Raw genomic sequence first — 13,474 nt, forward strand, 5'->3', positions numbered from 1 at the left:
GCATCAGTATGCACTGATACTTGCTGGTCTAGTGAAGAGAGAGAGAAAAGAACAGATAGAAATTCCACCTCAACACATTCCCCAACATGGAATGTTTGCACGCTCAAGAGTACAAACTATATAAATAAACAGAAAACATTATATGTGGTAACTTAGTTAGGCTCTTAGTTTTAAATTAACTTATTTCAGAACAATTTGTACTTCAGTATATTTTGGAATGCAAAGCTGTATTAAAATACAGCCAGATACTACATCCACAATTACCTTTTTTTCATTGCCCTCAATAGTCACCTGCTGTTTACAAATTTGTTTCTAAGGTCAGTTCAGTTCAGTGTTATTATCCATGGCTTAAGATACCTATTAATCCAAAAGGACATCTTCCTCTTGTGATGCAAGAGTCTTACCAACCAAGCTGGCTTCACAGGGTTGAGGAAAGCCTTGAAAGAATGAGCCTTTCATCTGCCACTCTTTTGTCGCAGACCACCGATCAGGCCAAATTCACAATTAGGCAAAGAATTTGTGACATGGGATGCCAGCAAGACTTAATTAAGTCTTCTGGCTTTAGGGCCCCTGAGAAGGCAAAATACATCATGGTAATGGCCCAGTATCTTAAAACCCTTGATTTCCCCCCTTACATGATGGCTTTTACACTGGCCAGATGTGATGCCATGTCATCCAATATTTTGGGAGATATAAGAAGATCACATACTCTGAGAGGATGTTCCCTTGCCCTATAGCGGAAGTGGAAACCATGAGGCATGTCTTTTTCCACTGCCCCCTCTGTAAACAAATTTGAGTTAAGACTAGTATAAGGGGTGGACTAGATACATTTAGATAAATTATTAGCAGATTAAATCTCAGTTATTACCAAGCTAAAGGCAAGCAAAGTGCACAATAAATTTCAGTTCTGTCCTTTTCAACACTTACTTAGATTTCAGCACAAGGTCTACTATATAGTTCTTGTTTTTTATATTCCTAGGTTCCAATTTTAAATATGATTTTCTATGATGTTGTTTTATATATTTTATATTTTATTCTCTTCCTACAATGTAATTTTATCTAATTTTTTGTTAATTTTTCTATTTTTATTTTAACTGGAGCTTAACTTGAATACCTGTATACCTGATGTTTTCTGTCAGTTGGATCTGGTTATGGACGTAACAAAATTGAACTGAACTTTCCAAAGGTCCATTACAACCAAATATAACATATGAAAAAACATCAGTTACTCAAATTAAACACAAAGTTTGAGACCAGTGGCACTTTTAAGACCAACAAAGTTTAAGCTGTTGTGTGCAAAATATCCAAAATTAAACTTTGTTGGTCTTGAAGGTGCCACTAGACTCAAACGTTGTTCTCTTGCTTCAGACCAATGGCTACCCACCTGAATATATTTTCAAATTAAATACATGCAGCTTCTCGCATGGTGTCATTGTCCAAATGGTAGTTTGATTTAAAGCAAAAAACATAAAGTGATCCCCATTACTTTAGAGGGCAGCCTTTGCCAACTGGCCACTAGTTGGCCATTCTTGACCCAACATATATCCATGATTTAGGAAATGCAAATGCTTACAGGCACGTTCACTTTTCTAAACATCTCAGCTCCTTTACGGGCATCCAGTAAAGCTATATCCTGAGGAGTGGACACAATCACAGCCCCTAAAAAGAGAAAATGTGTACATTGCCATTACAAGCAATGATATGGATACAATGGAAGAAACATTTAAGATGGATGAAAGCTTCAAATATTGCTCCATGAATCCATCTCAGTATTACATTCATTGAAATTGTTAGGATATTTTGTTCTCTAGATCCATATATAACAGATTGCATTACAAAAAAACTATTATTCCTCATATAAACATAAGTAAAATGTGCCTTCAAGTCACAAACGGTTCATAGCAATGCTATAAAAGTTCCACCTCACACAGATTTCTAGGCAAGAGATAAGCAGACATGGTTTGCCATTAGCCTTTCTCTTCACAGCAGACCCAGTCTTCCTTAGTGGTCTTCCATCCAGGTACCATCCCTGCTTAGCTGACAAGAGCAAGCTGACCTGGTCTATTAAGGCTGCTATATAATACATAATACTCTTTATTCGACTACAACACAATAAAGGCAACGTATAGGATGTAGAACATCTGGTTTTCTGAAATAGCACTCTCAGCTTTCAGGAATGACATAAGAATCATGCCAGAAGAATGCCTCCTTCCAAACCTACACAACTCCCACCATTATATACAGCAGCGGTGGGGAACCTTTTTTCTGCCAAGGGCCACTTAGAAACTTATAACATCATTCACAGACCAGCAGGAACTCATTAGTATATTAGGCCACACCCCCTGATATTAGCATCTTATCAGCTCGACAGGAAGGGAACAGGGTAGTGGTGGTGGGGGGAGCATTACAGAAGACCCAAGACGAGAGTGAAATCCTCTCTGGCTGGAGGAAGGGAGGCTCCTCAATGTTTGTCACTCAACTCCCCCAAGACCTCACACCACCCCAGCCCAAGACGGATCCATGGCCAGTCATTCGTACTGAGAGACTTTTTGCCAGGTGCTTCGTTCCAACGTTCATGACCCAAGGGAAGGAAGTACCGACTTCCAAGGCGAAGGAGCAACTGTGAGTAGGCCCACCTGGTCAAAAGGCTGGAAGAGCTCTGGCACAGCCTTTGGCAGGGAATCGCTGCCGGCTAGGTGGGGAGGCCGGCACACAGCCCACAGATCGCCGCCAGCTGAGCAGGGAGGCCTGTGCGCAGACCGGCCCGGAGATCGCTGCCGGCTGAACAGGAAGGCCAGCATGCAGCCCAGCCCGAAGATTGCCACGGGCTGGGCGGGGAGACCGGCATGCAGCCCAGCCCAGAGATCGCTACCGGCTGGGCAGGGAGGCCGGTGCACAGTCCAGCCCAGAGATCGCCACCGGCTGGGCAGGGAGGCCTGTGCACAGTCCGGCCCAGAGATTGCCACCAGCTGAGCGGGGAGGCTGGCGCACAGTCCAGCCTGGAGATCGCCACTGGCTGGGCAGGGAAGCCTGTGCGCAGACCGGCCAGGAGAGCGCTGCCGGCTGGACAGGGAGGCCGGCATGCAGCCCAGCCCGGAGATCGCCACTGGTTGGGCGGGGAGTCCGGCATGCAGCCCAGCCCGGAGATCGCCACTGGCTGGGCGGGGAGGCAGGTGCGCAGTCCGGCCCGGAGATCGCTGCCAGCCTCCCCACCCAGCCGGCGGTGATCTCCAGGAGCCCAGCTAGCCAGCAGGAATTGCAGCACGCCCAGCCCAGGGATCACCACCGGCCAGCTGGGAATGGTGAGGCCGATGCGCAGCCTTGCAATTGCTGCCAGTCAGCTGGGCCAGGGAGGCTGGCCGCACAGCACAGCCCGGAGATCCCCGCAGGCCAACTGGACTTGGGGAGGCTGCTGCAGACCAGTCCGAGTGGTCTCGCGGGCCGGACTGGAGGTTCCCCACCCCTGACATACAGGATCAACATATTCTCTGCTATTAAGAAATTATTGCTTAAGAACATAAGAACGTAAGCGAAGCCATGTTGGATCAGGCCAATGGCCCATCCACTCCAACACTCTGTGTCACACAGTGGCCAATAAATAAATAAATAAATATATATATATATATATATACACACACACACACACACACACACACACACTGTGGCTAATAGCCACTGATGGACCTCTGCTCCATATTTTTATCTAACCCCCTCTTGAAGCTGGCTATGCTTGTAGCCGCCGCCACCTCCTGTGGCAGTGAATTCCACATGTTAATCACCCTTTGGGTGAAGAAGTACTTCCTTTTATCCGTTTTAACCTGACTGCTCAGCAATTTCATCAAATGCCCACAAGTTCTTGTATTGTGAGAAAGGGAGAAAAGTACTTCTTTCTCTACTTTCTCCATCCCATGCATTATCTTGTAAACCTCTATCATGTCACCCCGCAGTCGACGTTTCTCCAGGCTAAAGAGCCCCAAGCGTTTTAACCTTTCTTTCATAGGGAAAGTGTTCCAAACCTTTAATCATTCTAGTTGCCCTTTTCTGCACTTTTTCCAATGCTATAATATCCTTTTTGAGGTGCGGTGACCAGAATTGCACACAGTATTCTAAATGAGACTGCACCATCGATTTATACAGGGGCATTATGATACTGGCTGATTTGTTTTGAATTCCCTTCCTAATAATTCCCAGCATGGCGTTGGCCTTTTTTATTGCAATCGCACACTGTCTTGACATTTTCAGTGAGTTATCTACAACGACCCCAAGATCTCTCTCTTGGTCAGTCTTTGCCAGTTCACACCCCATCAGCTTGTATTTGTAGCTGGGATTCTTGGCCCCAATGTGCATTACTTTGCACTTGGCCACATTGAACCTCATCTGCCATGTTGATGCCCAGTCACCCGGCCTTAACAGATCCCTTTGGAATGCCTCACAATCCTCCCTAGTTCTCACCACCCTGAACAATTGTCGTCTCAAACTTAGCCACTTCACTGCTCACTCCCAACTCCAAATCATTTATGAACAAGTGAAAGAGCATGGGACCCAGTACCGAGCCCTGTGGCACCCCACTGCTTACCGTCCTCCACTGCGAAGACTGCCCACTCACTCTCTGCTTCCTATTAATTAGCCAATTTTTGATCCACAAGAGGACCTGTCCTTTTACTCCATGACTCTCAAGCTTTCTAATGAGCCTTTGTCAAAAGTTCCCATGCCCATACCTAACTCATATACCCATACCTAACTCATTTATTCACTCATAGGAAAAAGATTTCTTTTTCAAATATTCAGCTGCCTTATTGAGAAGCACTCTTCTCCCCCAAGCTGTGTTGCCTCTGTAGGATTAATAGGATTGATAAGTATGAAATTATTTTGATCATTAAAATCAGCAAATGTGACTGAAATTCACTCGAGATGCGGCGCTACTTAAGAAGAATGTATAATTTTTTTCCTAATCACTTTTCAGAGATGAACTATATTAAGGATGATTGAATGAACAAGACATTGCATGGATTATGCCTCTTTTGACATGTACTGATGTTGGCTCACATTTTCTGTATGCAGATATTCATGTCTCTGTCTTCAACAGATAAAAGTCACTGCTAGTTTTATTTACATAGTTCTTTCCCAAAAAACTATTCAACTGAAAAATGCTATTACTGTGTACTTGATAGACATCACTTAAGGCACAGAATTCTCCAAATAATTAGACTGTCTGCACTGTAGGACTCTCAGTAAAATTTAATCTGAGTCTGTGCAAAATAAAAGCAGAAGGCTTCCGGTGTGAAAGTAAATAATCTATTATGATTCAAACAGCCCTGAACTCGTAAGTCTTCACCTGGTTGCAGTTACTAGTTGATAACGGTAACCAGGTGACTTGTTAATGACAAGTCCACCCCATAGCTTTTGTACAACTGCCATGGGAACCTGGATCCAAATATTTGCAATGCTAGCACAGGAGCTCTTCAAACATAAGAGGTGCCTTTCTTTGCATGGGAAGTTCTCATGCAGCTGTGATAACATTAAAGGACCCAATCATTTAGGTGGAAGCCAAGTTGTAGTTATGACTAACATTAATTTAAATTGATGTATGCAAAAGAATACACTGTTCACAATGATTCTCCTACTTAGCAGGCTTATCCCTAATACCTTATATAAGACATGATTGTTTTTTGTTGCCCTGACAGTCCAACCAGAACCAATGGGTTGAAACTAAATCAAAAGGGTTTCTGGCTAAACATTAGGAAGAACTTTCTGGCAGCTGGAGAGGTTCCTCAGTGGAACAGGCTTCCTCAGGAGGTGGTGGGCTTTCCTTCCTTGGAGGTTTTTAAACAAAGACTAAATGGTCATCTGACAGCAATTCTGATTCTGTAAATTAGGCAGATCATGAGAAGGACGGCAGGAAAGGTTGCATCAGTACTTAGTCCTTGTGGCCCCTTCTTACGCACCCACAGAAATGCTGTTTGCCTTTGGGGTCAGTTAGAAACAGTACCGGATGTACATGTTTTTTGAGGGAGTGGGTTAAAAAATGATGCCCCCTTGTGGGCCCATTCTATCTTATGGGTCCACAGAATAGAATGGACTCCATACCCAATTTGGCGCTCCCCCCTCTGTCAGTGCCCGGGGCAAGCACTCGCTCCACCCCTCCCTACATCCGGCCCTGGTCAGAAATTTTTATCAAAGCCAGTTTGGCAAAGGATCCTGGAGGTTTTTGCCATCTTCTGGGCATGGAACAGGGGTCCCTGGAGATGTATGTGTGTGGGAGAGGTATTTGTGAAGTTCTTGCACTGTGCAGGGGATTGCACTAGATGACTCTGGAGGTCCCTTCCAACTCTATGATTCTATGAAACTGTGAATGATGTCATCCTCCTGAGTAAGGATGTGCAGCTTGAAAAAAATTTGCTGTTTTTAAATAACCCCCATATTTCAAGTGAATTAGACCAAGAGGTCTAATCTATGGGCCCCAAGAGGTCCAATCTATGGGTTCTCCCATCCATCCTCCTTCGTTTGCTGACAGGGGGAGGGGGGGGTCTATGCTTTCTCCAAAGAATAGCCAAAGACACAAGAGCAAGCAAAGCAACTCCTAGCCTCTCAAAGTAGACAGAATCAACAAGTGTAGAACCAGGGAATCCTAGCAAAATCACAGGACAATGTGGCAAGCCTAATGCAACAAATGTAAGCTCTGAGAATCCAATCCAAATTCAAGTCAGTCAGTCATCCAATCCAAATAGAACAGTACTGTTGTGCAAGCCCGATAAATGGAAAAACAGAGAATCACAGCCACTATACAAACCAAGAATCAAACATAATGTCAAACTAGAGAATCTACCACACAAAGCAACTCCACACAAAGCAGCTCATGCAAATAATACAATGAAGCAAGACCAACAAAATTAATTTAAAAGGGCAGAATCAAAGGAAAACCAATTTGATAAGCCAATACCAAGCACTAGGAAGACAGACACACTAGAAAAATAAAGGGGGAAAAAAAGTCCTGGGAGCCTTAAAACACTGACTTCTGATACTTCCTGTTAATCCCATATATTTCCAGGATTTTTCAGGTACCCAGGAAAATACCAGATACCATCCAGAGACTGGAATATATCCAGGAAATACAGAAAAGGTATTTTTGGATATATATTCAGGCTAGATATATCCAAATGCACATCCCTACATCTGAACACATAGTTACAAGTAAATCAGGCTACAGGGGGAAAGTTTAGGGTTCCATATGTACCCTTTAAGGAGCCCCGTGGCACAGCGTGGTAAGCTGCAGTACTACAGTCCAAGCTTTGTTCATGACCTGAATCCGATCCCGGAGGAAGCTGGGTTCAGGTAGCCAGCTCAAGGTTGACTCAGCCTTCCATCCTTCAGAAGTCAGTAAAATGAGTACCCAGCTTGCTGGGGGGAAAGCGTAGATGACTGGGGAAGGCAATGGCAAGCCACCCCGTAAAAAGTCTGCCGTGAAAACATTGTGATGTGACATCACCCCAGAGTTGGAAACGACTGGTGCTTGCACAGGGGACTACCTTTATGTACCCTTTCCCCATCATGTTTAATTGCTTGCACTCTGGCCTATATAAACAGGCGCTCAGAAGAATGCCAGCATTCACAGTCTCATAAGGTATCATATGTGCAGTGGCCCATTCATGAGAACTGTTAGCAAACTAATGATCTGTGAGTACACAGCATTAGCATTCTAATGCTACTCACAAGCACATGATGGGATACACTTAACTGTTGTTTTCCCCCCATGGTCTGCACCACATATTATTTAAGCTTGAGTAGCAGCAGACTCACATTCTATTGAGCAAAATAGCATGGGTGGTTGGTATATTATAGGATCCAGGTTTAAGTTCTTAACACCAAAGAAAATTTCAGCCAACAATAAAAGTTTCCATTTCCACAAATAATCTTCCTGAGAGCAAAAAGACTGTCTAGATTGATTCCTCAGATTGACAAACTGGGAACTGGGAATAGTTTTAACACAACTAAAAAACTCCACTTTTGTACTGTGAACACTAGATCCTGATCAGAAAAATATAATTTTAAACAACTCTGTGAATTTTCTTTTCATGGTATTAGCTTTATTGAACAGATGTTTGACTTTTTCCATCTGAGATTTACTTCATTACTATCAGTTAACTTCAACGCAGACTCTAGATTTGTTTCCTGTAGCCAGGGCTTTTCTTCTGCCAGAGCCCATAGGAGTGGAGCTCTGCCTGGGCTAACCAGGGCTCTGGCTGGGCCGACCCACCATGCGGCAGCCACGTGCTCCCAGGCCAGGCGGTGTGGCCTAATATGCAGATGAGTTCCTGCTGGGCTTTTTCTACAAAAAATAAAAAGCACTGCCTGTAGCTGAGATTCTGGAAAGCTAGTGTGCATGTTTGACATGTACATAAACTTTTTCTTAATCCCTTTCAAAAGGTGAGTTTCTTCACAACCCCTCTTTCCCCATTAAGCCCAACCAAGGCATCAAACTGCTCTTTAAAGTTCAAAGGTCAATGCAGTTAAAAGTTCTCTTCTCCAGTTTTGTTCCACTATGCCCAATAGAAACCTTCTACTGCACACTTGTCCATCAGGCAATTATATCATCTCTTTTTATCTCTTTAAAGATTCTTTTTCAAATCATGAGTCCAGGCTTGTCCACACCACATTTTTTTGTCCCCTAAGTAGTGTGGCTGAAATCCTGAGGACACCATCATGGAAGTAAACTGTATTGAATAATATGGGACTTACTTCTGCAAAGACCTGTGAATGAAAAATTGTCCTTTAGCTTGACTAATGTCATTTTATAGTGCTGCTTGCTCTGCTTTCTTAGGCATGAAATCCAGGAGTTAGCAAAATAAGAAGCAACTGAAGAAATGATGCTCAGCTGGCTCATCTCATCTTATCATCTATAGGTAAGAAGACCCTAAGAATCTGGGAACACCCATAGACCACTAGCTACGCTCCCAAACTTCTGCAGATGATTGGGTATACTGAGCTGCTATACTTCATTATTGGTAGGAATGGAGTGATGTAAAGATGACATAACCAAAGCATAAATGTAAGGCATTATGGAGGAGGAGTTTGGAAGAAGGTTCTTGTAATTTTTATAGTTAGAAAGGATTCTTTGGCCATGGCACAATAAAGTTGGCTTCCAAATTTCCACTGCTTCTGTGTGACTATTGGATTAAGAGCTCCTCGCCAGGACCTAAGAAAAACAGGTTACTCACCTGTAATTGATGATCTTCGAGTGGTCATCTGTGCAGTCACACACATGGGTTTTCCCGTCAGGACGAACCCTACCTCGGAGATTTTAAAAGCTAGCCTAGGCGTTATTTTTGGCGCGCACTCCCTTTCGCTCTGGGGAGCAGGCATCCACTGCGCATGCCTGGAGCGAGAGGGAGGCGCCCCACCCACTCAGTTTCTTTCCCCGCCGCTGACATAGTAGATGAGCGGTAGTATAGGACCAGTAGCCAGCAGCGGGGACGGCTGGGCGGGCGTGTGTGACTGCACAGATGACCACTCGAAGATCATCAATTACAGGTGAGTAACCTGTTTATCTTCTTCGTGGTCTCTGTGCAGTCCCACACATGGGTGACTGATAAGCTGACCTGCAAGGTGGTGGGTGCTGGCACTAAAGTTGGAGAAAAGAATAACACAAAGGTTAGTGCAACACAGTCAGCACATAACAGGCTACAAGGCAAGCAATTACTCACCAAGGCGAGACCGCCTCCTTAGTCAAAGATGGAGCGGAGCACTGCCTGTCCGAAGGATGCATCTCGCCTAGCACGAACGTCCAAAGCGTAGTGCGTGGCGAAGGTCGAAGGGGAAGACCAGGCGGCAGCGGCGCAAATGTCCTCCATGGATACACCCCTGGCAAGGGCAGATGACGTTGACAAAGCTCTTGTGGAATGAGCTCGTATGGCAGATGGGACTGGTTGCTTTGCGAGTTTGTAGCACAGCTCTATAGCAGCAACCAACCATTTTGACAGTCTCTGTGTAGATATCTTTTTGCCCTTATTAAGGCGGCCGTAGGCCACAAAAAGTCTGGAGTCCGTACGGAACGATGCTGTTCTATCTATATAGTAAGCGAGTGCTCTTCTAACATCTAGACAGTGTAGAGCTTCTTGCCCCTTGTCCGTAGGACGTTGGAAAAAGGCAGGTAAGGTTGTGATTCTGTGTAAATGAAATGCGGAAACTACCTTGGGTAAGAAGGCAGGGTCTGGCCGCAACACCACCCTATCGTGGTGAAAAATGGTGTAAGGTGAGTCTGCTCTGAACGCACAAATATCACTTGCTCTCTTAGCAGAGGTGAGTGCGACTAATAGTGCCGTTTTCCATGAGAGAAGGTGAAGCGGTATCGTAGCCATAGGTTCGAAAGGCGGTTTTACTAGTTGGCTTAGCACTAGCGATAAACTCCAGCTAGGATACATTTGCCGCAATGGTGGGTGCAAATGTAAGATTCCTTTTAAGAAGGATTTCGCAGCAGGGTGTGAAAAGACAGTCCGACCCTGTACATGCGGGTGAAAAGCTGAGATTGCTGCAAGGTGCACCTTTAAAGATGAGTACGTAAGGCCCTTTTCTGACAAATGCAGTGTATATGCCAAGATTTGAGGTATGGAAGCCGATAAAGGTCTGAAGTTATGCTTGGTAGCATAGATGGAAAATCTTTTCCATTTCATGGAGTATGACTTTCTCGTTGATGGTTTCCTCGCATTTAAGAGAACATGTCTTACTCCTTCAGGAAAGTCTGAGAACATATCCTCCAAGCCGTTAAGCGAAGCCTGTTCAGGTCATGATGGAGAACCCTGCCGTTCTGCTGAGACAGGAGGTTCTGTGCTGGAGGAAAGTGATGGTAAGTATTTTTCGACAGAAAGAGGAGGGTTGTGAACCATGGTTGGCGTGGCCACCATGGCGTCACTAAAATGCAATCTGTGTTGTCTAGTTGAATTTTCTGTATGCATCGTGTTATCAGTGGGAAGGGTGGGAAGAGGAAGTGTAGTGGACCGGTCCATGTCTGTATGAAGGCATCCCCTGCAGACTGTTGTGAGGGCGGACCTCTCATAAAAAAGATAGCACACTGTGCATTGTCTGGTGCAGCAAACGCATCTATTGAGGGGGTTCCGAATTTCCGGAATACTGGCAGAAGATATGACCTGTGGAGGGACCACTCGTGGTCGTTGATGAGATATCTGCTCAGCCTGTCCGCTTGAGCATTCTGGACGCCAGGAAGATGTACCGCAGTGAGATGGATCTGGTGAGCAATACTCCAGTGCCAAAGGTGCATTGCTCTTTTGCAAAGACGGGTGGAAGCAGTCCCTCCTTGCCTGTTTATATAAAAAACTGTCGCCACATTGTCTGAGGCAATTTGTACATGCCGGCCTTGAAGAGATGGGAGAAACGATTTTAAAGCTCTGTGAACAGCTAGAAGCTCTAAACAATTGATGTGGAGCGACTGTTCGTACGGTGTCCATTGCCCCTGGACAGTGAGTATGTCGAGATGGGCTCCCCAGCCCCACCTCGAGGCATCTGTTGTAACTACTGCTGATGGGCTTGGCCTTAAAAATGGCATTCCTGCAAGCAGGTGAGCTCGTACTGTCCACCATTCGAGTGAGGGGAGGATGTGGTTTGGAACAGTGAGGATGGTTCTTTGAGACTGGCGTTGGGGCCGAAACGCACGGACGAACCAGATTTGCAGGGTTCGCATGCGTAGTCTCGCGTGTGTTAAAACTGCAGTCGTCGCTGCCATAAGTCCTAACATGCGCTGAATGTTGAAGGCCGTTTGTTTGGGTTGTTGTATTATTTGTGTGGCCAGTGTCTGAATGGAAGATATCCTGTCTACAGGAAGGTATGCCTTGTGGTCCGTGGTGCACAAGCGAGCCCCTATAAAATGGATGTCTTGAGTTGGGGTCAGGTGTGACTTTTGATGATTGACCTGAAGGCCCAGTTCTGCTAAGAGCGCAAGTGTCATAGAAATGTCCTTCATCAACTGTGCCTTTGAAGCTCCCACGAGGAGCCAATCGTCTATGTATGGGTAGGTTGCAATTCCGCGTTGTCTGAGGTATGCCGCAATTACCGCCATACATTTCGTGAATGTCCGTGGTGCTGTGGAGAGTCCGAAGGGTAGGGCTCGGAACTGGTAGTGGTTGCTGCCCACGGCAAAACGCAGGAACTTTCTGTGGCATTGGTGTATTGTCAGGTGGAAGTATGCGTCCTGTAAATCTACCAGTGCCATCCAAGAGTTTCGGGGGATTAAGGGCAGAATCGATTGTAAGGTGATCATTCTGAATTTTCTGTGACGGATGAATTTGTTTAGGGCTCTTAGATCCAGAATCGGACGCTGTCCCCCATCCCTTTTGGGAACTAGAAAGTACCGGGAATAAAATCCGGTCCGATGGTACTGGTCTGGGACAGGCTCTATAGCCGCTTTGGCAGTTAAGGTGTCTATTTCTTCCTGAAGGGAAGGGGATGGTGGAGTTGAGACAAAATGATGTTTTGTTGGTGGTGTTTGAAACTCTATCGAGTAGCCTCTCAAAATGATGTTTAAAACCCATTTGTCCGTGGTTATTTGTTGCCAGTTCTCGTGAAATGGAAGAAGTCTGGAAATGTGTTGAATTGGTAAAGGTAGGAAGTCAAAGAGACTGCTTTGATGAAGACGCAGCCTTTTTAGGTGGTTGTGGTCTCTGCTGTCTCTGGTTAAGATTGCTTCGGAGGAGGAGCCTTACGTTTCCAGTATTCAGATTGTCGAGGAGATCTGGAACGTTTAAACGGCGTTGGTTTCCATGGTCTGGGCTTATAGCTCTGCTGTTGTTGTTGTTGCGCGACTCCGAGCCTTTTTGCTCGTTTGCGGCTGTCGTCCACGGTGGTCAATATATCGTCTGTCGTTGCATTAAAGAGACCTTGGCCGTCGAAGGGAAGGTCTTCGATTTTAAACTTAAGATCAGGTTGCAACGAAGAGGACCGAAGCCAAGCGTGTCGTCTTAGGGCAATTGAGGCAGCCATCGCCTTTGAAGTGCACCCCACAGAGTGGCGGATAGTATTTATCTGTTGCTTTGAAACCCTGTTGAGCTCCTGTAGCAGCTTGCAGGCTTGTTTCTGGGAAGGTTCAGGTAGGGCAGAGACGAGCGTATTTAGTTGGGAGGAGATATTGTGGGTATACGCGGCGAAGTATGCTAAATAATTGTTGATTTTGGCATTTGCCGTAGAAATTGAATACATTTTCCTTCCCAGGGTGTCTAATTTCCTGCCTTCCTTCTCAGGAGGTACAGGGTGACGAGTCTGTTTCGATTTAGAAGAAGAATGAACTATCAGAGAGTTCGGGGCTGGATGGCTAAATAGAAATTTCGACTCCATTGCTTGGATCCTGTAAAGAGATTCAATTCGTTTTGAAGTCGGGGGAATAGATGCTGGGTTGTCCCAAGCTTCTTTGATGGCCTCTAGGTGTACCGGTAACATCGGCAGAAAGGACCCAGCAGGTAAATCTGAGTGC

General features: G+C 45.3%; 1 protein-coding gene across 1 annotated transcript in view; it reads right to left on the reverse strand.

Annotated features, from left to right (window-relative positions):
* The window catches only part of NUBPL (NUBP iron-sulfur cluster assembly factor, mitochondrial), a 133,348-nt gene that overhangs the window by 40,977 nt on the left and 78,897 nt on the right, over positions 1-13,474 (reverse strand). The window contains exon 8 of the mRNA XM_060262063.1: positions 1,574-1,659. Coding sequence (XP_060118046.1) covers positions 1,574-1,659 — 86 coding nt within the window. The remainder of the gene's footprint in view (positions 1-1,573; positions 1,660-13,474) is intronic.

This window comes from Heteronotia binoei, chromosome 21 (genome assembly GCF_032191835.1).
Source record: "Heteronotia binoei isolate CCM8104 ecotype False Entrance Well chromosome 21, APGP_CSIRO_Hbin_v1, whole genome shotgun sequence".
Classification (NCBI taxonomy): domain Eukaryota; kingdom Metazoa; phylum Chordata; class Lepidosauria; order Squamata; family Gekkonidae; genus Heteronotia; species Heteronotia binoei.